Here is a 27,368-nt window from a genome sequence, read left to right on the forward strand (position 1 = left end):
CCCCACACATGGTGATTTACCTCACCACCGACAGCTCCCGGTGCCTGAAACCCTGTGCCCTCGCTTCTGGGGAGGCGCATGTGACAACTCCTGCAGCTTCCCTTTGCTTCTCCATCATTCTCTATGGGGAAACAAAGAAATCTGCGGGGGAGATTAATTCTGTGTGCACGCAGTGACACAGAATTCCCTTAGGAGTGAACCTTAATTCTGCACCCTTGTGTGTGTATATACATTGTGATAGTCACTAATTACATGATCACATGTAACTTTTTCCTCTGAACCCATGCCTCTAGGTGTATAAGTATCTGAAATTGGTGCTCCTAGATCAAATGAAGACCCATTTATTATAGAAATATTTTAGGATTATCTTAAAATGCAGAAAATCTGGATACTTGATTACTTATTTTGAGAAGATTTAAGAGGCTGGTATTAAGGGTGAGCCTTAGCTTATTTGATTTTATCTAGCTTTAAAATTTTTATCACTGATGAAGTGTGTAGTAAGGGTTATGAAAGCAATTAATAACATCAGTGACAGGATCAAGGGACTGGCTCATTTATCATTATAGGTTTTAATGAGGCTTATAATTTAGTAATAAATATACAGTGTATTCAAGAGTACGGAGTTATAAAAAGGATGATTTATCTGACTTATTTCAGAAGCTCGTCTGAAAATCCAAGGTAGTGGAAAACACTAGTGTAGAAAGATGGTTGTGCGAGAGGTAGGGAGGGGGCTAGAATGGGAAGGACAGAGAAGGAAGTTTAAATTAAAAAATAAACAAAACTTGTTTAACATTCTCTGTAGACCGTTAACACACCTGAACACATTGCCGTTTTTTTTTTTGAAGCAGGAATGGGGAGGGAGGAGGAGAAGATATATCTTAATATGGGCAGCGGCTATTTCACATCTCGCTTTGCTTAGCTGGCAATTTGTGGGAGTGCGTCTAAACCACTGCATCCCTCTTAAAGCTTAGAAGAAGAAGGGTAAGTAAGAAGGCTGTAGCTATATTAGCCTCTTGGGAAACATATTAGCTCTATCTTGAAAATAGTTAAGTAGAAAGTCCTGAATTTGAACATTTATTCTTTCAAGGTTGAGAGTTTGGTCTGGGATGTGACTGCCACAGCCAATGCTGAGGGGCATGCAACGGGGGGCAGGGGAGTGCTGCAGGAGTCCTCATTACACATTGGCTTTTGGGGGGTGGCAGTGGTAGATATGTGTAGTGTCTGTGCGTCCCAACCACATTTTGACTAGCCTCTTCTCATGGATATGAGAGGAAAGTTTCTTATCTCCTCTGCCACCTATGTGAAGCCAGCCACATTATAGCCCTTCGATTTTTGTGGCTGTGCTGATTACATTCATTTCCATCCAGACCTTTTTGTATGAAGTTTATGTAGTGCTCACCAGGGTCAATAAAGCCGTAGTGTGATTGGAGACACTGCTCTGCAGGAGGCTCAGTTGTCCTGCCCTTCATTCTCCTTCATTACACTGTAATGTTCTGTGCCCATGCCACTGGGTTACTTGCATCTATTTTGCTGTGTACACTGCCCTCATAACAATAGATATTACTGCAGCAAATTTTACAGCAAAATTTCATCCTCCGTTGAACTTACACAGCACTGCGTGGATTTTAATTCACCACCTTCTCTTGCTTTCTGCAGTGTATTCAGGTGCCTTACATGGGGGTAAAAATAGAATAAGGCAATAGTGAATAATACCTATGTTTTTAAAACAGGTGCAAAAGTTAATTAATTTTCACAAAACCCCTGTGAAATAAGTATTGTTATCCCTGGTTTATAGAGAGAGAGAGAGAGAGAGATTACAAGGTTTGCTGAAAGTCATTGGTACAGTCAGGATTTGATATCAGGAGGTCCTGGCTGTCAGTCCCATGCTCTAACCACATCTCATGTGATTCCTTATGAACATAGCCTTGAAGTTCTTTGGTTTAAAATTGTTCTTTGATCTTGTATCTGACCAGGCGCATGATTGCTATTATGTGAGATCAACCACACATCCTGCCATATGTTGTTCTTTCTGTACTGTGGTTTATTTTTCGATAAGCTACAGCAAATTTTCATGTATTTGTTAACATTCTTAATATCATATATTCCTATCAACAGGAATGGAAAGTTATCAAGTTCTGTAACACGTGAAACCACAGTCCTCAATGCATTGTTTGTGATCAAGAAATCAGTAGCTAAATATACACAGCAGTGGGCTGAAAACAAGCTGTTCATTTTTGCTGCAGGCAGTTCCAAGGGACTGGAATAATCATAGATCCCAAAAAGCAAGTCCAATTTTATTAATTCAAAATAGGCTTTCATTATAGCACTGAGCCTATTTCAATTTCAAGGTGTAGCAGTGCAATTTGTATTCACAATGCTAATAGAAAAGAGGGAGATGTATTGTAGAATACAATATGAAGGTTTTTTGTTCCTTAGAGCATTGTTCCATTTTGAAATGTTAACATGTTAAATTTTGTCTTTGAAAAAATAGATAGGTTTTATCTATGTCAACATCTAGATATAATATTAATTTGCTAGGAATGTACTTACGTTTTTGTTATAATTGCAGGTCCTTAAAGTTGGTGGGAATTTTACCTAAGGCTTTCTCTATACTTAAAAATTAGCTCACTATAACTACAGTGGGGGGTGGGGGAGAGGAACCTTGACTTATATTGCTATGCCACCCTAATCCCCAGTGTAGATGCAGCAATGTTAATGGAAAAAAGTTCTATCAATCAGGGAGGTGGTGTTACTATGACGATGGAAAAACCTCTTCCATTAATGTATGGTGCACGTGACACAGGGTTCTGCCAGCATAGCTATACCAGTATAGGCTTCATAGTGTAGACACAGCCTAAGTAAGGACTGGAGACTTTTATCCTCAACTGTGAAAAATGCCTTAGAAATCTGGTAGATTTTGTTGAAACAAATGTATGTAAATATTTTGAATGCATCTCTCCCCAGAACCAAGAAAGGCAAATTGACATGAAAATTACCAGAAATAACATTTTTGAATAATGTTAACCGAGAAACAAAATAAACAAAATAAAAGTAAAATCTGGTGAAAACATTTTGAAGACTTTGATATTAAATTTATTCAGATTGTAATTAGTTAAGAACAGAGGCTGTCACCAGAAGGATTTCTTTATTCTGCATGGAACAGTTTGGAGATATTTACTGCTGAATTAGTGACAAAACCTATGCACTTTTAACGAGCAGTCTGACTTTTTTTTAATAACTGTAAAGAAAACACTTAAATTAATTTCACACAAAGACTTATCAGCCAATAGACAGAAATAGAAATTGATTGAGAGACGTTAGTTGGAAAGCAAAGTGCTGTTGAAAATGTTGTGTTATACTGTGGCACAGAACATGCTTTTAACTATTGACGTTACTTTATTAATTGCTGTCAAGGTTCCTTCCCCACTTTGAACTTTAGGGTACAAATGTGGGGACCTGAATGGACACTTCTAAGCTTATTTACTAGCTTAGATCTGGTAACTCTGCCACCATGCAGAAATTTTAGTGTTTGGAGCACTTCCTGTCTCCCACAAACTCTCCCCTCTCTGGGTGGCCTTGAGGGACTTCACCAATTCCCTAGTGAACGCAGGTCCATACCCCTTGGATCTTAAAACAAGGAGAAATTAACCATCCCCTCTCCTTTCCCCCACCAATCCCTAGTGAGTCCAGATCCAATCCCCTTGGATCTTAAAACAAGGAGAAATTAACCATCCCCTCTCTTTTCCCCCACCAATCCCTAGTGAGTCCAGATCCAATCCCCTTGGATCTTAAAACAAGGAGAAATTAACCATCCCCTCTCTTTCCCCACCAATCCTAGTGAGTCCAGATCCAATCCCCTTGGATCTTAAAAAGGAGAAATTAATCATCTTCCTCTCCTTTCCCCCACATCCGCTCGTGGAGTCAGATCCATCCCTTGGATCTTTAAACAAGGAAAAATCAATCAGGTTCTTAAAAAGAAAGCTTTTAATTAAAGAGATGGTAAAATCATCTCTGTAAAATCAGGATGGAAATACTTTACAGGGTAATCAAATTTGTATAGCCCAGAGGAACCCCTCTAGCCTTAGGTTCAAAGTTACAGCAAGCAGAGGTAAATTCTCTCAGCAAAAAAGGACATTTACAAGTTGAGAAACAAAAATAAACTTAATCTGCCTTGCCTGACTATTACTTACAATTTTGAAACATGAGAGACTGATTCAGAAAGAATTTAGAGAGCCTCGGTGCACGTCTGGTCCCTCTCCCACCCAAGAGCGAACACCGACCAAAAAAAAAAGCACAAACAAAGACTTCCCTCCACCAAGATTTGAAAGTACCTTGTCCCCTTATTGGTCCTCTGGTCAGGTGTCAGCCAGGTTTACTGAGCTTCTTAACCCTTTACAGGTAAAAGAGGCATTAACCCTTAACTATCTGTTAATGACAGTTGCGCTAGGTCTCTTTCAAGTCTTATGTTCGTAACTGCACAGCTTTTTGCAGTTACAATTGCTTGTAGCTTTGATAAAACAGTTTGAATAGATAACTGAATAGATTCATTATAACATTCTTATCTGAATATATGTGTAATATATTTCCATACAAAATCTATTAGAATCTATGCTGCTTTTAGAAGTTATCCTGTGAGTACAGTTAAATCACTTTATATATTCTGACTAAAATTACATTTCTTGTCTGGGATAGTCTTTCCTAATGCAATCTGGGAATTCAGGCAGGACGTAACAAAAAAAAAAATAGAAATTCGTGCGAGCTTTTCTAGAAATCAGATCTTTAAATAAAATAGAAATGGTGGCAATAAATAGTGAATCAACTTGATAAATACAGAATGATCAAGCTTAGTTACTGTAAAATAAGATTTGGCTGGTTTACTTCATTTTCCAGAGCTTGGGCAAATAACTATTAAATTAAATTACTTCATGTTGGTTTCCCCTAGGGCAAGAAGAACCTGCTGCACTGTGTTCTGCTGAGTTGGTGTATTGATTAGTACTTGAGGTCTAACCTTTACATAGTTTTTCTTACTTTTTAATGCACTTATTCATGACGTCGATAGTTGTCTTTGTGCAGTTATTTTATTGCCTAGATATTCTTTTGGCAGACTATAATAATATATGCATTTAATTCAGCTCTCTTACTTTTATAGCCAAATGAACATAATTAGTTCATTGTATAGCATGCAAGCTATGAGTAAAATTGACTTGGTGGCCTTAAGACCTGTGGTACAAAGGGTAATGATTACATGCATAATTGACAGCACTTATCATTGGAAATACAAAGCTTTCATTGTCAGGATGGTTAGTGACTAAAACTAATCTAATTAAATGCTTGTAGTGTCCATTAACAATGCCAACTTCGATGTTTTGTCATAGCAGCCATGTGATTTTAGATTTTGCTACTGTGGGTTGGAAAATGATTTATAGTTTAATTCATCTTAATAATTTGTATGCTTAGAAAACACTGATATAAAACTTTGTTGCATTTAAATTTCCTTGTTATCTGCCTTGCAGTGTTATGAATAATAGGAGACCTGGGAACACGAATATGTTGAAATGCATGAAGTATTTTCAAGGAAAATATTTTTAAGTGTCAGAATGATATATGCCAAACGTTACTGGATGGATTAGCATGGGGATTTTGTCCTGAGAAGCTTGAAAATCAGATCCTTTGGAGTGCTACTTTTACTAGCTGTGTGAAAAAACTTGTGTGTTTTAGTCTTAATACTAAAATGTTGTTTTTTATTTTTCTTTCCTGATGATTGTCCCAACCTCAGTCTAGAATCTAACCCTAAATCTGGACTTTATCGCATTAGAATTATGAAATGATATAGTATGTGTGTGTGTGGTCATTGCCAGAAATCACTTCCCTATCAACACTACATTTAGCAATCTCTGAAAAATATTTATTTGTAATAGGAACCTAAAAGTTGAGTTTTTACTGCGTATTTATACTTGTGGTTAAATGTTCAGGTAAATAGTGTCAACTATAGTGACTGAGCAAATACTACATACACAAAATATGTGCATTAGTTAATGACTTCCATCCAACTCCCATTGAAGTCAAAGCCTTCCATAAACTTCAACAGGAATTGCATCAGATCCCATAAGAACAAAACATGAAACAGTTTTAAACATGAGCATTTTCCAGATAATGCTTTATAGTGCATTAATATCTAGACCTCATCTTTTCAAAGCACATGTGGGGGCATCCTGTTAGCTGTGAAAAACTGAGACTAATAATCATTAATATAACATTTTTTGGACCCTGCGTGTTAACCTATAAAGAAACAGTGTCCAAAAAAATGGGGAGTGCTAGGGGCAGGACATTTTTTGAGGTTGGATCCGGGATGCTGTGGGGTGTCTCAAATCTGAAACTTGCTTCCTTCTTTGGCTGATGTAGTTAATTTGTGAGCTTTCAGCTTTTCCATGCGGACGAGAAAGGAGTAGTTTAGGAGAATGAGTGTATGAGGTTTCAGTGGAGTTGCAGTGCAAAGTCCTGTTGGGTTCATTTGGGTAAATTCCTCCCCCCATAATTATTATTGTCATAAACAGATGGTTAAGGGTTAATGCTTCTTTTACCTGTAAAGGGTTAAAAAGTTCATCTAGCCTAGCTAATACCTGACCAGAGGAACCAATGGGGGAACAAGATGTTTCAAAAGGAAGGAGGGAAGTTTTTCCTTTGTTTTAGAGTTTCAGTTTCAGCCGGATGGAAAAAGATCAAGGAACCAGCCTCTTATCAGAGTAGTAAGTTTTAGAAAGGAATAAATAGGTTTATGTTTATTTCTTTGTAACCTGTCTTATGCAATTAGAGGTAGAATCAAATTGGGTATTTGGGTATTTTTTTGTGTAACTAAATTTGTGCCCAGGGGAACATCCTCTGTGTTTTGAATCTGTTGTCTGTGAGAGTAACTGGTATGCTAATCTCTCCCAGAGGGTTTTCTTTTACCTTTCTTTTCTTTAATTAAAAGCCTTTTTTCTTAATACTTAATTGATTTTTCCTTGTTTTTTAGATCTAAAGGGATTGGATCTGGACTCACCAGGGATTGGTGGGGGGAAAGGAGGGAAGATGGTTAATTTCTCCTTGTTTTAAGATCCAAGGGGTTTGGATCTGTGTTCACCAGGGAATTGGTGAAGTCCCTCAAGACTACGCAGGAAAAAAGGGGGTCCTTGGGGTGGTGGCAGTGATACCAGATCTAAGCTAGTAATTAAGCTTAGAAGTGTGCATGCAGGTCCCCACATCTGTACCCTAAAGTTCAGAGTGGAGAAGGAACCTTGACAATTATTATTTAACATTTACGTTGCATTAGTCACTAAAGAGTCCAACCATGCTGGACCTGATTGTAATATGCACTGTGCAAACCTAGTAAACAAGAGATCCTGCCTCAGAAGTTTACAGCCTGAAAGAGAAGACATAACAAGTGGATGAGACAAACATGCTCCCAGTTTGGAAGTCTCAGACCTCCTTCCTCAGGGGTTTTGCACCTCCCCTCCTTGAGGTTCAATCAATTTAGATGTCTTACCCCCCACTTCCCACAGGGTTCAGCCTGGCTTGGGGAAGGAGAGTGTCGCACCTTCGCTGCCTGCTAAGTATCGCAGCCCAGCTGCTCCCTCACAACTCCACTCACCAGGCAACAACCCTCCAAGCTCCTTGGCCAGTCGCCACGAGGCAAGGAGAACAGTCTGGAAAATAAGACCAGAATGGTCTCTGTGCACATAGCACCTTCTAGGAGAGCAGCTGTTACGCTCTGGGCATGATGCTGGGCTGGACTGTTTCCCTGTGCACAGGCTTTGTAGGGGAAGGAGGCGGAGTGAGATAAGAGCAGCTGCTTCTCTGTACAAGGCCACACAGAGAGTGGAGGGGTAGAGTGAAGCTGGAGTAGCCATTTACCTCTGCCCAGGGTATTTTATTGCAGGTGAACGTCACCCAGGGCTGAAGAGGGTGTGCAAGGCCCCAGAACTGTGCTGTTTTTGTTGCACAGGGGTCAGAGAGACACATACAGATTAATACCCAGGGCATTCTGTGTCCCTTGTTCACAGCAAAGCTGGACCTTCCCTACTCCACTGTGAAGTGGGGAGCTGGAGACCAGGGAAAAGGGCACTGGCTTGGCCACTGGATCTAGGGATTGATGTACCAGCTGCTCCCTCTCCAGCCTGCCCTTGGAGATTGGATTCTTCCTTGCATCCCCATATCCACATCCCTGTTGTTTGGGCTTCAATCAGGGGCTGAGATTTACACTCTCTCCGTAAACATTTGCCTGTGCACATGTGACCACTCAAAAGACATATGCTGTGGTCCAGGTATTAAAAACAATTCTAAAAACTAGGCAGTCAAACTATGCAAGTTACAGGGATTATGTAGGTTATACATTATTATTGACAATGCTTTGTCTAAATATCAGCATATTTAGCCAGCTAATGGGTAACTAGTGGATGTTCTTTAACACTTTTTTGGTGTGTTGTATTATAAACAAAACTGACTTCTCTGTAAGACTATCTAGCAGTTTTGAATTTTAGTAAGTTTGTTTTTAAATATGTTCTGCCAGTTCTGTACTACTTGCTTTTTGAAATAGGTTAATAGTTGCTATGGATCAATAAATGACATTTAATAGCACAGCAATGTATTTTTTTTCTCTTACAGAGGCAACAGAAATCGTTCTAAAGGCTCAAATCCTAGCTGGAGGGAGAGGAAAAGGTGTTTTCAATAGTGGATTGAAAGGAGGGGTCCATCTAACTAAAGAGTAAGTCTCTAAAATTCGAAAGACGTGAGTAATATGCTACTGATAGTATTGAGATATTTGCAACGGCTGTTTTAATTGTTCAAAATATCTTTAATACATGTTAGTAAATTGACTTTTTCCCTTCTTTTGTAGCCCTAAGGTTGTTGGGCAGCTTGCTGAACAGATGATTGGGTACAATCTCGCAACAAAGCAAACTCCAAAGGATGGCGTTAAAGTTAAGAAAGTAAGATTTTGTTTTCCTTTTCCTTAAAAATTGAAGGTTATTCAGTTGCAACTGCAAACTAACGTGCTGTAGTGTGTGCCATTGTGTTTTCCATTCCTTTTTTATTGAAATGCCTGATTGATTGGATCCTATTAATGTGACAAAGGAAAATGTTATCTTTGCTTCTTTTTAAATGTTTTTTCACCACTGAATATTTTGAAATTGGCCAGGACATACACTTCATTTGGCTGTGTATGATGAAGTGAATGCCTAGCAAATTCTAACCTGATCGCTGTAGCAGAAATACGCCTTTTGATAGGTGACTTCAAAAGGAGAAATATTACATTTTCTCATTTGGGGTAATTGCTTTTTCTAGGATGCCAAAAGTACCTTTTTTTGTGGGGTGGTCATGTCCTTTAACTATTGGTCTAAGTAAGAGAAACATTCAGGCCAGGCTTTTTTTGACTTTCACCCTTCAATTAAATCCTGTAATGAAATTAAATCGAATAAGTAAGGCTGCTACTGGAAATTTTCTGATTTTTTGTCTCTAACTTTGCTTTGTTGAGAGAGGGCATATAATGAAGAGCTATGCTGTCTATTTGATGCCAGGAGACAGCATGTTATGCAAACTTTTTTGGCATGAGTAGAAGAAAAAAATAAGTAGTTGCTAATGGACTGCCAGTGTCTTGGCAATGACAGAGAAAGAGGACATGTAGCTGAAGAGATGCTTTTTGTTAAGTGTTTGAGGAACGTTCTGTTGTGTGTCTTTAGCAATATCTCCTGGGAAGAAGAAAAGCAGACTATTATAGTTCCTGATAGAAGTTTAATTTTAAATAGTACAAAGAAGAAACAAAAATTACTGCTACCTCTCAGAAACTCTGATGATAAACACAAGAGAGACATTTCTCAGCTTACAGCTGTTCTCAGAATATTGTGTGGTGAAAGCTCTCTTCCTCTGTAAACGCCTTAGTCTTATTCCTTTCTGTGCTAACTGAACTGCTTGAAATACTCCAGCAGAGGAAGATTTGTCATGTCCCTCCCAGCCCCCCCCCCCCCCGCATAATCTGATTAGAAGATTGCACATTCGTTTAAATGGTCAAATCTACAAAACAGACTTCTAATTTTCAGTGGAAATCAACAGAAAATGAAAGGTCTATATTTTCAGAATGGATTATTCAAATGAAAGTACACTAACTTAATTTAGTAGAGAGAGTAGGAAGATGCTCTTACATAATTGATTTCCAAAAAGCTCTATACAGTATGTAGTGTAAAGATAAGATGTATTACTTGTAGCTTCTTTTCTGCCCTCCAACACATGGCTTCTGTAAATATATAGTGTCAGGAGCAAGAGGATAGAGTATATCATGGAAACATAGTGACTAGATTTGGATGAATAGTGCAAAAAATTTCCATGAATATTTGATTGTCTTTTTAAAGAAAATCGTCATTTCTTTAAATAGTGTTCCTTTTGTGTTTTGCTTTCCATGAAAATTCATACCAGATAAAATAATCATAAGATATTCTCATCCAACCAGGGAAGACAGAGAATACTATGTAGCTTATATAACCAACCTCACCTAAACGATGTTGTTCAGATATCAAGCCAGAGAGATTATAATAAAGAAAAAAATCCAGCAATGAATGAATCAAAGAAAATCAATCTGTGCAATGGTTCTGTGAAGAGAGAAAAAGCTAAATTCAGTGTAATGATTATTACAAATTATTGTAGCTGACTGGAGACCGTATCCATATGAGAGATGGGTTTTTTCGCCTTTCTCTGAGGCATGGGGCGTGGGTCACTTGCAGGTTTAAAGTAGTATAAATGGTGGATTCTCAGCAAAATGTGAAGTCTTTAAATCGTTATTTGAGAACTTCAGTAACTCAATCAGAGGTTAGGGGAATATTATAGGAATGGGTTGGTGAGGTTTTTTAGGTGGTCAGACTAGGTGATCATGGTCTCTTCTGACCTTAAAGTCTCTACGAGGAAGAACATCAGGTGCTCAGATACTACAATGATTAGCACAGTGTAAGTATGTATATAGAATAGAATAAGTGTATTTTTGCTGTCCAGCAAGTATATGTGGAAACATATTACAGTACATATAAAAGCATTTTAATGTGGATCTAGGATTTCTTATGTGCATGTTCATTTTGTTGTTGTCTGCTAGGTTGTGCAGTAGTAAGGGATTGATAGCCCACATATTTTGTGTTTCTCATCATAGGTAGTCATTTTGTTCTAAATGTAAAATGTTTACCATTGCAGAGTTTTGGGGCATTTCAGCAAATTGGCATATTCTCCATCTGCATCACATGCACAAGTTTTCTTGAATTGTACTGCAATAACCAGTTTACTGTACATTTTGTAAAAGCATTTTATAATAGTAATGATTTATCTAGGTTTTATGAGATTGCCAAGCAAACACACTAGCCCTACTTTATACTAAGTGAATACAAATATGAAAAGTAAATAATGGTAACTAGACGGCTATGCCCTCATTACTTAATAGATTTTGGAGAAAACGTAGACCTTTATAATGATGCATCTCTCTCTAATTCAACAGAAGTGTTTTTGTGAAAAGCTATTGACTCCTCTTAAAAGATATGTAGCATGGTGTGTGTGTGGGAACAACCTTTTCTTTCTAGGTAGACTCTGCTCTTGTTAGCATCTTGGAACTAGTTGCAATTTACACAAATTACAAGTCATTCAGAGTATTAGTGTCACACTGTAGTACCAGGCTCCACAATCTTTGTTGCAGGATAGAATTTCATCGTTGTATGTGATAGCTAAATGAATTTTGTAACTCCAGGATAACAGTTAACATATAGAAATTTTCATGCACAGAAAATGTCTTGTAGATCTTAGAGACAAAAATAAAAGGTAGCTGTTTGAGTAGAGGAGAGTGCCTTCAGTAACCTCTGCATTTAGTTATGTCAATGGAGATTCAGGAGATAGTAGGCATTTTTATTTACTGCAACAGGAATATAAGAAGTCTTGTCCTATAATTTTGTTAAAGTAAATTACAAGTTAGTAAGGAAAGACATTCTTATCTTATCGAAAAGCATTTGGGCTAACCTAAAAAATCCCCACTCTTGTTTCTGAGTAAGTGTTTAACAGGGCGTTATATTGATATGGACATGGTAAAACTCTGCCATGTAAACAGGACCTTATATCTTCATTTTTGTCTAAGACACAATGGTGAGGATATGTTTCTTAATGCTGGTGGAAAACTTCTTGAATACACCAGCATCACCATTCACACTGATAGGATAAATTGCTCAGGTCCTGGCAACAAAATAAAAATAGCTATTTGTTGCGAAGTGGATTTGGACAAATCTTGCAAATTTGCAACACAGACACTTGTGACCTTACTTCTCAGGTGGTGATTTCGAACACCTCCACACAGGTGATGGAACTTAAAGTTGCACAATGCATCTGGACAACAGGTGTGATTTCATTGTCAGCATCAGCAGGTGTTAGTGATGAAAAGCATGAGCAGGAGTTCTAGGAGATAGCAATATTGTACTTCATTTTTAAGGATAAATCTTAAAGGTCAAAAACATTCTACCGGGAGAATAGTCATGTAGAAAGTACAGTTTGTTATCCAAAATTGAGTTCTCAAATGTAGAACTGTCTCTTTCTGCTTATGTCCCTACACTAGTATTTAAAACATGGCTGTGCATCTTAAAATTGAAACTTCTTAAATAAACAGAAGTCCCCTTGGCTCCTTTAGAACTTGGCAGCTATTTTGTGAGTTTACATAAAATCCTCTTATGGCACCCTGGATTTTGGAGTGTCTGGTTATCTGGACAGGCAGTCTTCTGCTTATCATGACAACTTAGAGAACCTGATATCTGTGCCTTGTCTCCAAGCAATAAGAGAATTAACATTTCTAATATACGATTCAGTATCAAAGGGCCATTTTAGATTTCCATGTGAAATTAGACATTTAACTTACAGGCAGATTGTTAGAAGGCTAAATGTTAAAGCAGGAAAATATGAAATTATCAAGGTGGCTTTATAATAACGGCTTTCCCAGGATATTTTTTAAATAAAACTGCTGTGGAAAATAGGATAATGAATGTTCATACTTTTCATCATAAGCAAAGCAGAACAATATGAGGGGAAAAAAAACCCAAATTCTATGTTTCCTGGAGCATTGGCCTGGAATGATGGAGTCAGTTGGTTACGTCACGTGAACACCAGGTAAAAGCCCAAGTTGAATTACGTGTGAAGGACTGGCACTTCTTTTCTTACCTTATCTTCCGAATTCTCTGTCTCTTGCCCCACCTGACTTAGATGACATTGCAGATACAAACTACTGCCCCTTTCTCACTGAAGGTGGGTGAGAAATGTTACACAGTGGGAGTCTAAATGTAGGAGTGAACTGTACCGTGAAGACCAAGTCATTCACTTCAAAGCAGATAGACTCTGATGACAATTTCCTTAGGGGAGACTGAAAGAGTTGCTGACCATTAGAGACAGTAGCCACTAGTCCACTCTTTCCTTTCATCCACTGATGTGTCATAGCCCCTTTGATGTGGCTGGTCAATGAATGATGACAGTCTTCCAAGCCTTAGGTGGAACTGGATGAGGAGCCTGATTTATCAGTGATTTTGCTGGGAGAGCTTCCTCATCAATTCAGGAATATTACTAAGGTATTTGGACTTAGGCATCTCGTAACATAAGAACGGCCATTTATCCCAGTATCTTGTCTCCTGACATTGGCCAGTGCCAGGTGCCCCAGAGGGAGTGAACGGAACAGATAATCATCAAGTGATCCATCCCCTGTTGTCTGTTCCCAGCTTCTGACAAACAGAGGTTAGGGACACCATCCCTGCCCATCCTGGCTAATAGCTATTGATGGACCTATCCTCTGTGAACTTATCTAGTTCTTTTTTGAACCCTGTTATAGTCATGGCCTTCATAACATCCTCTGGCAGAGAGTTCCACATGTTGGCTGTGTATTGTATGAAGAAATACTTACTTTTGTTTCTTTTAAACCTGCTGCTTATTAATTTCATTTGGTGACCCCTAGTTCTTGTGTAGTGAGAAGGAGTAAAAAACACTTCCTTATTTACTTTTTCCTTTCTTCCTGCTCCCTTCTTCCATTACCTCACTTTTTCCATCTTTTTATTGTCCAAAAAGGAAGGAAGAACTAATGAAGGGATTCCTGATTAACCATTGGCATATGTCCCTCATTAATAAGAAATGGGCAGTCTCTGACACTGCAGACTTCTGTTTGCATTTTTATACCAAGGATTACATGACTGACACTTGTTTCTTACCAAGATGGGACTTTTAAAGATAAGGTACCTTTTTCTCCTCTTACATAATTCTTCCCTTTGCTGTAATCCTATTCTACCTGCAAGAAATTGCAAGGTATTCTACACTGATCTATGGAGGAAATTAGAATTTTTACCTGAAAAAAAGATAATTCTGTACCTGTCAGTTATCATCTTGAACAACTCAAGGTGGTTCTTCGAGTGCTTGCTCATGTCGATTCCATTCTAGGTGTGTGCGCGCCCACGTGCACAGTTGTTGGAGATTTTTACCTTAGCAGTATCCATAGGGTTGGCTGTGACACCTTCTGGAGTGCCACACTCATGCGTTGGTATATTAGGCGCCGCCAGCCCTACACCCTGTCAGTTCCTTCTTACCACCCCTGGCGGTTTGTTGGAGTGTCTCTTTCCCTTGCCTAGCAAGTGGTTAGCAGGTTCTCCTTTGCTTTCAGATTTAGTGCTTTGTAAATAGTTTTGTTGATAGTAATTAGCTAGTGAAGTAGTCAAGTACTGTAGTTATAAGCTAGGGTCCTGGCGGGGACTTTGCCCAAGGTGAGACATGCACCAGTCTCCAGGTTTTAAGTCCTGCGCTTACTGTAACAGGCCTATGCCTGTTAGTGACCCCCATAGCAGCTGCCTGAGGTGCTTAAGGGAATCACATGTTAAAGAAAAGTGTTGCATCTGTAAGAGCTTTTGTCCCAGAACACAGAAGGAGTGTGACATCCGTTTGAGGGCCCTCCTCATGGAGGCTGCTCTCCGTCCAGCCTTGGGGCCGTCCCAGATGGACTCAGCTCCCAGTACTTCAGCCTTTGTGTGTAGTATACCCTCAACATCAGGTTCTACCTGGCACTGCTCCCCTTTACTGGTGCCCAAGAAGAAATCTAAGAAGCGTGACCTAGCACCAAACAAGAAAGACCAAGAGGCATCAGGTAAAGGGCCGTGTTCAGGCTGCCTGCCCACCCTGGAACCAAATAGGAGTGTCTCCCCCTGAGGCCTTCTAGCCCCCCGAAGGATCTGCCACTGACTCCAGGGAGCAGTAGGGGTCCCAGGCTCTTGGTGGAGCCACCACTTTCCCAGGCCCTTCCAGTGCTCAGAGAGCAAAGGACTCTCGTAGCGCAGTCGGCACCACACGTTGCAGTGGCCCCAGCAAAGACTCTCTATGAGGGCAAGCCAGTCATAGTATCCTCCTAGAAGGTGAGTGAATGCCGCTGGTCCCTGGAGCCAAGGCAGCGCTCTCCGTTGCCATGCCCTAGATCTCCACATCAACCTTTATTGCTGGTTCACCACTTCAGATCACAGTCACCATGCCCCTGGTTTTGGCCCTCTCGACGAGGTTCACCCAGTTTGAGATGCTGGTTACCGTATGGCTGGCACTGGTCACCCTCCCACCAACTGTCTCCCTGACCTAGGTCATTGGCACCGAGACTGTGGGAACATTCCCCAGTGCAGGACTGATTCCCCCCTGCTCCCGGCACTGATCTGCTTATTTAAGGCACCGTTCATCCACGGTGATGGTTAGCCACTAGATTCAGCCCACCATGGTCACCAGAAGGGGATTCCTTCAGCACAGAAAGGGAGTACAGCCCCTCGCGGAGATAGCACTGGCGTGATTGGGCACCTGAGGCTACATCCACCTCCACAATGCCGTCCTGACAGCAGGGCCAGTGGCCAGCGCAGTGACCCTACTGGAGTGCCTGGAGTGTGTTGGTTATGCTGATGGCTCCTTCACCTCAATCTTTGGGAGCTGCTTCAAAAAAGTAACAGACAGCATGAGTGGCACCAGGATTGGTGTGCAAAGCACAATCGGATGCTGGGGTGGAGGAACGAGTGCCCACACTCCAAAACCTCCTTCCTGCATGAAGGATGAAGCCCTGGGCCCTGCCCTGGTGGTCCAGTTGTCCTCATCCTCTCCAGTTGAGGTTGTTGCAGGGCCCTCTCACGCTAACCCACTGGACAATTTTAAGGAGCACCAAGCCCTGCTCCAAAGGGTGGCCACAAACTTAGGCCTAGAGGTGGAGAGGATGGCCCCAAATTCTTGTTGAGGCAGGTACTACAGCGACATGGTGCTCCCTCCAAATGGTCTTGGGATGCAGCTGATTTGGCGGCGAGGGTGGTCACTTCAGCAGTGGTTTTGAGATGCAGTTCTCGGTCATCTGTTCACACATTCACGTCTCACTACACGCTTACCCAGCAAGTCCAGGACGATGCTGGCTTTAGTAGAGCAGTGTTGCAAGCTGCACAACCATGAACTCGTAGCCCATCTACAGGAATACTGCTTGTGAGTCACCTAGGATGGAATTGACATGAGCAAGCACTTGAAGAAAAAATGGTTACCTACCTTTCATAACTGGTGTTCTTCGAGATGTTGCTCACGTCCATTCCATTGCCCACCTTCCTGCCCCTCTGTCGGAGTTTCCGACAAGAAGGAACTGAGATGGTCTAGGGCCAGCGGCGCCTAACATACCAACGCGTGAATGCAACACTCCAAAGGGCGCTACAGCTGACCCTACAGATACCTCTAAGGCCAAAGTCTCCAACAACTCTGCATGTGGGTGTGCACACACCTAGAATGGAATGGACATGAGCAATGCATCAAAGAACAACAGTTGCATAAGGTAGATTACTGTGTTTTTTATTTCTGAAGTTATAGAGGTTAACATTTTTAGGTTAGGGTTTTTGATTGTTTTGATTTAAAGAATCCATGTTTTTTGTATGGTCTTCTAACCACCATTGACTGAGGCTGGAAGCCAAAGGGAATTGGACACTGAACTCTAATTTAAATTTAATAGGATCTGGAGTCCTAACTCCCTGAGTGCCCTTTGAAAATCCCACCTTTAGCTCTCAGTCATATCACTTAGCAGTATTTTAGTAACATTTCCATTAACATTTTTCCCTTTTCCTTTGTGCTATGGGAACTTTGTCTGAAGAACACAGATAAGAGTTTCTGATGCCAAAATTTCAGGTGTCTTTTGATGAGTGGTTTTGCTTGACCTATCAATAGAGCAACTGACTCAACTATTTCAAATATACTGATGCAGGTTAAAGTTCTAACTGCAACAAACCAAGCCCATTTTTCATATCCATGCTTGTTACATTAACAATAGTGACAGGTAAATGACCTACGCTCGGAATACTGGCTTTTCATTTCCCTCTATAGCAGCCTTGACTTAAAAAACCTTTACAAAATAAAATAGTTTTCTATATTATTTGTTATTGGCTTCCTTTCACTCTAGTTTTCTTTAGTCTGCTTTTGAAGAGTAGCTTGTCTGAACTGTTCCTTTAGCTCTCCAGATGTTCTGTGAAGAAAGCCAGGGAGAGGGAAAAGGAAGCAAAATTATTGTAAGGATGAAAATGTCTTCTCAGTCAAAGGTCCATAAACAAATAGCATCTTCCCTCCCTTCTGCCCAGTTGATAGAGAGGAACTTTATTTAATTTCTTGTTTCTCATTTTTTCCTTTTCTCTTAAGAAGTATGGACTGGCATAAGGTAAGTGCATTCTTCCTCATATACTCATTTAGTAGAATATCAAATAAATTGGCAAAGTTTTTTTCTCATTTATAGTCATGGAACCTTGGAATCCAAGGAAGCATTGTTCAATAGAATACACCCTACTGTTAGACACCAGGAGCCTTACGTTTAAACAGATGTGGCTATGATTTGATTTCAACAAAGTTACACCAGCAGTAAATCTGACTGTGTATTTCATTCATTAAATAATGGATACTTCATGAATAATGGTATACACAAAGCCGTAATCTAAGATGACTATTTAAAACCATTGATTTATAAGCAGCCCAGATCAGTAAAAAGAACAAGAGTACTTATGGCACCTTAGAGATAAGAAGGTGTGAGGAACAATGTGTGTGTGGGTGGGGAATAAACATGGGGAAATAGTTTTACTTTGTGTAATGACCCAACTGGTTTTTGAATGTTATATGTTAAATGGACACAAATCAGACATCAAGAATTATAACATTCAAAAACCAGTCGGAGAACACTTCAATCTCCCAGTCGCAATATTACAACAAAAAGAACTTCAAAAACAGACTCCAATGAGAGACTACTGAATTGGAATTAATTTGCAAAATAGACCCATTAAATTAGGCTTGCATAAAGACTGGGAGTGGATGGGTCATTACACAAAGTAAAACTATTTCCCCATGTTTATTCCCCCCTCCCCCAATGTTCCTCACACCTTCTTGTCAACTTTTGCAAATGGACCATTTTGATTACCACACCAAAAAGTTTTTTTTCTCTCCTGCTGGTAATAGCTCACCTTAACTGATCACTCTTATTAGAGTATGTATATATATATATATATCTTCCTACTGTATTTTCTACTGCATGCATCTGATAAAGTGGGCTGTAGCCCATGAAAACTTATGCTCAAATAAATGTGATAGTCTCTAAGGTGCCACAAGTACTCCTGTTCTTTTTGTGGATACAGACTAACACAGCTGCTACTCTGAAACCACATCAGTAAGTCGTTCTCATCTGATACTTGTTTCTTAGACTACTTAGTGAACTGAGTTGCTGCTTTCTATAGTTTCAGTTGAAAGGGTGTCCACATTAGGGTCGTCACCACCAATTTGATGTGGCTCATTGCCACCCTTGGTGGTTGTGTCAGTAGAGAATCTAGAGAGTAAATGGAACTGGAGAGTGAATCACTCTGCCCCAGGGATGTTCCCTGGACTTCAGGGTTGAGGTAGAGAAGCATTGAGGTAGAGAAGCACCCTCAGGGTTGAGGTAGAGAATGGTACATTGCTACCATGCTTGGTGTACTTTTACAGAGCGAGAGCTCCGGTCCTGGGCTTGTCAGTCTGGCACCTATCATGTTAACTAACAGCACCTCTAATAGTAATACAGTGAAGTTATTTAAAATGAATATTTAAAGTAATTTGATATCCTTGTGCCAAAATGAGTTATTTTGGGGAGTAACGTGGCAAGTGTGTGTAGTCTCTTAAATGGCTGACAGGAAGTCCATCCTTAACAACTTCCTTCTGGTTAGTGTTGCCTTACATCGGTCATTGCTATTAGAATCATAGATTATTATGGTTGGAAGGGACCTCAGGAGATCATCTAGTCCAACCCCCTGCTCAAAGCAGGACCAATCCCCAAATGGCCCCCTCAAGGATTGAACTCACAACCCTGGATTTAGCAGGCCAATGCTGAAACCACTGAGCTATCCCTCCCTCTAGGTAGTAGGTCTGATGACCAACAATCCAGATGGAAAAGTGAGCATAGTTAAAATGGACACTTACCATGTCTCTGGCATTTTTTTTCATTCGTGAGATCAATAGTTATAATTAATTTACAGTAGCAGTGTTTTGTTTTAGGTCCTACTGCTGGTCAGTGCACACAGGTGTAATGTAAAGTTCGTACTTCCTTGGAAACTAAACTGTAGATCATAGATAGACATGAGTGTGTTCCTCCATTTATGCTGGTGAAGGGGAGCAAAAGTATGGGGATCTGTTGTGAGGGGTGTAAAGGGGGAGGAGTTGCAGCTCCATGATATGGAGGCATACTTTACAGTTTCGTTCCATGTGTCTTTGGGATCCTTTATAGTAGAAGAAGAGAGAGTTTGAGAGCTGTCCTCTCCTTGGGACATGGTGGATTGCTAGGTGTAAATCTGTACTGGAGTTAATGTCATAGCAAACAACCTTAACTCCTCCTCTTGGACCTTCTATCCTCCTTGGAGATGTCGCCTGGGCCATCAATAGCAGACCATCTTCTTGGGAAGCAGCACTTCCAGTGGGCAGCACAGAGCAACTAAGGCTTATTCTGCTGCTCTGAAATCTGCAGGGCTGCTGTCTTATTTCTCTCAGGATCCCTAAGCTCCACAGGGTTAGCAAGCTATACGTACTCGCCCATCCCCTGCTTAAATGCTAGAATCATGAAAGAATGGAGACGAAATGCTGAGATTCTCCCTAGCAGTTGTCATCCTCTGCTTTGGGTTTTTGTTTAGAAGGGATGATTGGGACCCTAATTTACAATTATTATTATATATTCGTATGTAAATGGCTATTGGATGTAGGAATTGAGAAATTCAAGAAGAAAAAGGCTAATGAAGTATCTGGTGCCTGTAACATAAAAATGCAGCTGCTTTAAGACTGTGTTGAAATATGAGTCACTATATTCTCTGCTAGCAGTTCACAATGGTGTAAAATTTTATCCATTTCTTCTGATTTATAATTGCTCTTTGGATTTTATGACATTTAGTACTCCCAGACACCACAACAAATGAAAAATATTATGGTTAAATCTCACCAGCCAAGATATACCAATTAAAAAGATTGGTTTTTTCCCCCCATGTTAATTTTTAGGTGATGGTTGCAGAAGCATTGGATATTTCAAGGGAAACCTACTTTGCAATTTTGATGGACAGAGCTTGCAATGGACCTGTTATGGTTGGCAGTCCACAGGGGGGTGTTGACATAGAAGAAGTGGCGGCTTCTAGCCCGGAACTTATCTTTAAGGTATCAAAATAACATTTCAGATTCAAATTGTAATCAGATTTCCAAATGAAAAAAATTTCCTCTGCAGAAAGATGTTACAATAAATAAAAATTTCGTGTAATGAAATAGGGACCTCATCCTGGGAGATGAAGAAGGTTCAGCACCTCCTTGTGTTAAACCTAGACCTCTTTTCCTAATCTAGGCAAAGTCTTAGTGAGGCAATTGTACTAAACTTCATATGTTAAAAATCACCTGTATATGAAACATTTTCCTAAATATGTCTTAGTCTCTTTCATGTTTCACTTTAACTAATTGGCAAGCGTGGTTAGGCTAGTTCAGACAGGCTTAGGGTCAATACCGTGATTACCAATTAAAAAAACCCTATGCTTAATTTCAAAGGCGGACGTTATCAATTATTTCCTCCTCTCAGTATAGATTTAAGTCTTGTACCTCAGATACCTCTGTGTTGTCACTGTTGACATGTACTCACTGCTGAATGATGAGTAATGCATTCTAGTATTTATAATGTTTCTATGGCTTGATAATGAGTAGATAAGCTATTCATTTGGGAAAATAATTGATACAGACATGTATAATTATGTGGGGGGAAAAAGCAAAAATATTTAATGCACATTTTTGAAATTATATAAACTTAGTAATATTACTGGGCAGCAATTCCACTGTCTTGGAGATTTTCCAGAAGATGTCATAAAAATTAACAGCCTAAATATTCATCAACGCCATCTGTACAGTAATTAAAAATGAAAACACGTGTCAGATTGTCTTGTCAGCATGCCACCCTGAAGAATTATATAGTTTTTTGGAAGGACTGTTTTATAGATGGTGTGATAATTATAACATACCCTATAGGCAGCTGCTATAGCCTGAATCTCCGAGAACTTTGGCAAACTGCCATACTTTAATTACTAATTTGCAAATATATACTAAGCATTTTTCTTTTCAAGTTATAAATCTCTACTCAGATTGAATACCTTAATTATTTTTGTGTACTTTATTGTAACAGGAGGAAATAGATATTTTTGAAGGTGTAAAGGACAACCAAGCATTGCAGATGGCAGAAAATTTAGGATTCAAAGGACCTTTGCAACAGCAGGTAACTTGACAGGGAAGGGTTCAGTTGTCTTCAGACAAAGGGGGTGGAGCTGCCAGTTCTGCTAAGTGATTGGTTCTGAGAGGCTTTATTATATCTTAATAAATTGAACCTCTCTCATAACAGGTGTTGCCTATTTTAGATGCAGGTATGGATGCTAACAAAAAAATTATTGTTCCTGAAATCAAATAGGTTCAGTCCTTGATCTTGTGAGTTCCATTGCCTACATGGATCCCTTTGCTGGATCAGGTCCTTAATATCTCAAATGCAATATGACAAGAATCAACAAATAGGTGTTTTGTATAGCAGAAGAATGTTTTACTTTTTTAAAGTCTGAGACACAATCAAATAAAGACCGCCAGTTTGCTGAGAGGATTCTGAGGGTAGAATTTTCAATGCATCAGCACTTATCTCTGTTTTATGCCAAGAATTCTATAGAGTACATAATATCACAAGATACAGTGCTGGAGTGAATCACTTTGTAGATAGGAAACAGCTGTATTTGGGTTAATGTTACTGGGTGTAAAAAACAGCAATCATAAGCTCTTTCTTCATACTTTCCCCCATAATGTCAAAATGCCTTTTCTGTAGAATCTTTGCATTTTTAATACAGCACTTCTAATTATTTTCCATCCCAACTGTGCAATTAACAAATGCATAATCATTAAGTTGATTAACGCACATTTGAAGATTTAGCAGTATCTTCAGTGAGAACGAATGATTATCTCAAACCTTTCAACCCTTGCAAAGTTCTGGTACTTAATTATGACAACAATGCTGGGACTGTTAAACTGAACTATTGTGTACGTTTCTTTCCATGTGCAATAACCTCTTCAATGGGATTTAAGAAGTATGTAAATGGAATAAATAGATCAGTAAATAAAAAGATGCATCTGAATAGCAACTACTTCTAGGGTATGATTCTGTGTTGCTCCTCTAAAGGTCCGTCTACACCTCAGAAAGACCGATGCACCCAGTCTCAGAGCCCAGGGCTAAAAATAGCAGTGTAGATGTTTTGGGTTTGGGCTGGAGCCCGGACTGTGAAACCCAGTGATGGGAGTGAGGCTTGGAGCCCAGGCTCCTGTCCCAGCCTGAACATCTACCCTGCAAGTTTACAGCCCATAGCCTGAGCCCTCCAAGTCCGAGTCAGCTGACCCAGACCAGCCACACGTATTTAATTGTTGTGTAGACCATACCCTTAGGGTCTCAGCACAGAACTTGTAGCCTAGGGGGCAGGGAGCTATGGTGGCTTTAAGCACCTTTGTGCCCTCTTGATTCTGGGCTGCCGTACAACTTACAGCTGCCTTATGGCCCACAGTGCTGCCCGGACTCTCCTTAACTCTGCAGGTAGCAGCCTCATCCCCAGGATGCTCTGCCTGCCCTGGCATGCCCTCTACACCAGAGCTTGGAGGAAGTAGCCGTAGAGCTGTTGTCTACACTCAGTACCTGTGCTGGGGACTCCTGCCCCGATACCAGGCTTTTAGAGCTCCCTTATACTGTTCCTGCCCTTTTTCCTTGTTATAAAGGGCTCGGAGTGGGCGTGAGACTGTCATCCCAATTTTATAGACTTGCTTGCTGATACCTTAAAAACAAGAGCATGGCTAAATTCGGATGCAATAATGAATTTCTAGTACACCTCTACCCCAATATAACGTGACCCGATATAACATGAATTTGGATATAATGCAGTAAGCAGTGCTCCGGAGGTGAGGGGCGGGGCTGCATGCTCCGGTGGATCAAAGAAAGTTCGATATAACGTGGTTTCACCTATAACGCGGTAAGATTTTTTGGCTCCCAAGGACAGCGTTGTATCGAAGTCGAGGTGTAGTTAATGTTACATTATCTCCTATTTTAATTGTTGTAATCGTATATTAGTTTGCTTGCAAATTGTATTTTTTTTATTTATATGGATTTAATGTCTACTACTATTAATGTCTCAGTCACAAGGGCGCAATTCCTTGGGAGAGTCATCCATAGAATTGAGAGCAGGATTTGTCCCATTTGGTGTAGTCCCGAAGAAAGTGCATATATATGTGCACACAGAACACACACAATTAGAGCTTGGCAAATGTCTCAGAATGGAATTTGCATTGGCTGTGTTCATGAGCCTTTTGAATTCATTTTCTGTAGATTTTTGACTGAGCAAGTTTATTGGCAGAAACGATTGTAGAAACTGAATTTTATGCACATATTTGTGAGAAGTAAATGTTTAATTCAAAGATGAGCATTCACACCAGAAATCTCATTCTAATAATTATGCCATCATCCAGTTAGGAAACAGGTTACATATTTCTGTGTCCAATTAAAACTGAGACAGATAATAGCTCAAATATTAAACACAGGTAACAAACTGCTTGGGAATGGCCCACTCAGTGGTTTGAGCACTGGCCTGCTAAACCCAGGGTTGTGAGTTCAGTCCTTGAGGGGCCGTTTAGGGATCTGGGGCAAAAACCTGATGGTACTTGGTCCTGCTGTGAAGGCAGGGGACTGGACTCAATGACCTTTCAGGTCCCTTCCGGTTCTGTGAGATAGGTATATCTCCATATTAAATAAGTTTAGAAACCTGGAAGTTGGTACTGGTACACTATAGATGTATAAGCACAACCATTCCTTCAATGTTACACGACTGTAGTATTTTGAGATAACTGTCCAACAGTAGTAGTGGGGTTTTTCATAAAGGCAGAAGCAAAATAAAAGCAAGTTTGGTTTTTAATTTGGTTCCCTTCCTTACTTTCCGAAAGATCCCAAATGTTTTGGTTTGAGTTTTTGATTAACTGAACCACTGACCAAGAAAAAAAGCTTTGGAGTGTGCGGTTTTTGGGGTTTCTGCTACCTCATTGCAACCAATAGAGTTGCAATATGCAAATTTGTTGCAGGTGGAAAGGTTGGTTTACTTAGCTGACCTGTTAATAGGGGAAGGCAGAGGAAAACAGTGGTTGGGGACTTAATGTTATGTCACGATTAGCCCCACCCACCCACAGCCGCAGAGAGAGAGGAGGGGGCAAAGAACAGCAGTGGGGAGCAGGAGAGACCGACTTTTAGATAAACAAACCCAATCTTTCAGTTGTTGTTTCTACAGGGAAAAGTTGCATTTTGATGTAGGAGGGAGATTCATATTTTTTCTAAACAGATTCAGCAATTAATCTGCACTCGTCAAATCCACATTGCTTCTCAGTTTCTGAATTTAGACTCATTAACATAATTACTTAACTGGAATATCAGTATATGGGAGAAAATATATTCATTATGAACTCAAAAACTTTTGTGCTTAAATTAAGCTTGTTTATATTAATGATGCTGTTCATTTTACTGAAAATCCCCAGTTTGTATACTATGAAGATAGCATTTACAAAATGTTTATCAAAACTCTTAGGCTTTATTCTTAATATTTTTGGTAAGGTAAAACTCCATTTGAATGAAAAATTGCTATAATTCTGTAACTGAGAGCAGCTGTAATCTTCTACTGGACTTGAGATTTCATGTAATTTGAGATACTAAAAATAGATGTAAAGGTTTACTGTTGCCTTTTTGTGCATGCTACTTACAAATCACGTGATCAAATTTAGGCAGCAGATCAAATTAAGAAGCTGTACAATCTTTTCCTGAAAATTGATGCTACTCAGGTTGAAGTGAATCCATTTGGTGAAACTCCAGAAGGACAAGGTAAGACATAAAAGAAAATGAATATATTATAATTCTTTCTTTATGCAAACTATACATTAAATTGCATGGAAAGCAATAGCAGCTTTGCATTAATTTCAGTATGTAATTTAATTTAAGCAATATTCATAAATGTTCCCATGATAGATTTTAACATGGCAATAGCTTCTTTGTCATCTAAATACTGAAAGTATCAGTGTCTACATGTTGCTTGGTGACAAACAGCAACTTTTTCTTACTTTTTATGCAAAGTATTTTTGCTCATGCTATTGTAATTAGTGGGCTAGGGGAAAAAAACTCATTATTTTAGGATTTCGTCTTGAATGTACAAGTAAGTTGCAGTTATAGGTGCATGAACATGAAAGATATCAGAGCATAGGAGAGAGGAAGACCTATTGGACTAATGGAGTTCACACCTGACTGTGTCTTTTGGGAAGGTGAAGGATTTGCTTCCCCTATGGAAGTAGGTACAAGAATAAGACTCTGCAAGATAAAGATGGGAAGCTGCTTTATCTTGCACATCTTCTGTTGGTGGCTTTTTCTGATATAACCCTGGCTTTCTGCTCTCTTGGTGTATTGATTACACCAGCTTGTCTTCATAGCAATTTACTGACATGTACAATACACCATTTATGTTTCCTCTGGGTTTGCCCTGGTCTCTTTACAATGTTGTAAATACATTGAAAAATTATAGTCTTGAAAAAATAATAGTAAGTTAGGTTTGGTGCAGTAGAAGGATGTGTTTGAATTTAAGGGAAGTGGTGGAGAACAAAAATATTGCCCTAATCTTTTACATCAAGTCATTAATAATGCGACAAACTGCAGAAGTCTTAAGATATTCAGGTAAACCTTCAGGACAGAATTGAATGGAGCAACAGCATCTAACCTGGCAGGAAGAGCTGCAAAGAAAGGCATTGATTCGTGGGAGATGTGTTCCATGGAAGAGCAGTGAGAAGAGGATTTATTTCAGGAGTGGCGTAACGGACTGGTGGAGAGGAAGCTGAGGAGGATATGGCATCAAGGGAAAAGGTTGTGGTTTGGGTGTGGTCAAGTAGACTGCTGGTGCAGGGAGATGGTATGAAGTGCAAAGGATGGCATAACTCAAAGCTGAATCTGTTTCAACGGAGTGTGAGAACAGCAGACTTCTCATTCATTTCAGTAGGCAGCAGCCACATTTGGCCATCAGCCATTGTGTTATACAACCATGATGGATTTTTCAAAGACAAGGAAGTAGGGATTGTTGGGCTGGCTAAGGCTATGTATTACAATAAATACAATGTATTATCAAAGTAGAATATGACATCCATGCCGCTTTTTGTGATAGTGTTATAGCAACTAGTGACTGGCCAGTTATTCACCATATACTTATTTAGATTTAAATGAAACCTACAATCTTATATTATAAGCTGCTGTTAAAAAAATGAATGCTAAATGCACGTACACACAGGTGCTTAGAACACATTCCCATTATCAGGCCCCGATCACTTTTGGGTTTATCTACACATGAACATAAGAATGGGCATGGTGGGTCAGACCAATGGTCCATCTAGCCCAGTATTCTGTCTCTGAGAGCGGCCAGTGCCAGATGTTTCAGAGGGAGTGAACAGAACTGGGCAGTTCATCAAGTGATCCAATCTCTGTAGTCCGGTCCCAGTTTCTGGCAATCAGAGATTAAGGGACACCTAGAATGTGGGGTTGCATTTGTGACCATCTTGGCTAATAGCCACTGATGGACCTATCCTCCATGAACTTATCTAATTATTTTTTGAACTCAGTTCTACTTTTGGCCTTCACATCACCCCCTGGCAATGAGTTCCACAGGTTGACTGTGCGTTGTGTCAAGAAGTACTTCCTTATGTTTGTGTTCAACCTGATGCACCCCCTCCTGTAAGTAACCAGTACTCACTTTGCTACTTCGTAT

At 39.8% G+C, this 27,368-nt stretch overlaps 1 protein-coding gene across 4 annotated transcripts in view; it reads left to right on the forward strand.

Annotated features, from left to right (window-relative positions):
* SUCLG2 (succinate-CoA ligase GDP-forming subunit beta) overlaps window positions 1-27,368 on the forward strand; it is a 241,769-nt gene that overhangs the window by 118,650 nt on the left and 95,751 nt on the right. For all 4 annotated transcript variants that reach the window (XM_075073392.1, XM_075073391.1, XM_075073393.1 and 1 more), the window contains exons 3-7: window positions 8,641-8,740; window positions 8,873-8,963; window positions 20,545-20,697; window positions 21,701-21,790; window positions 25,354-25,450. In XM_075073392.1, the coding sequence (XP_074929493.1) occupies window positions 8,641-8,740; window positions 8,873-8,963; window positions 20,545-20,697; window positions 21,701-21,790; window positions 25,354-25,450 (531 nt within the window). The remainder of the gene's footprint in view (window positions 1-8,640; window positions 8,741-8,872; window positions 8,964-20,544; window positions 20,698-21,700; window positions 21,791-25,353; window positions 25,451-27,368) is intronic.

This window comes from Chelonoidis abingdonii, chromosome 17, assembly GCF_003597395.2.
Source record: "Chelonoidis abingdonii isolate Lonesome George chromosome 17, CheloAbing_2.0, whole genome shotgun sequence".
Classification (NCBI taxonomy): domain Eukaryota; kingdom Metazoa; phylum Chordata; order Testudines; family Testudinidae; genus Chelonoidis; species Chelonoidis abingdonii.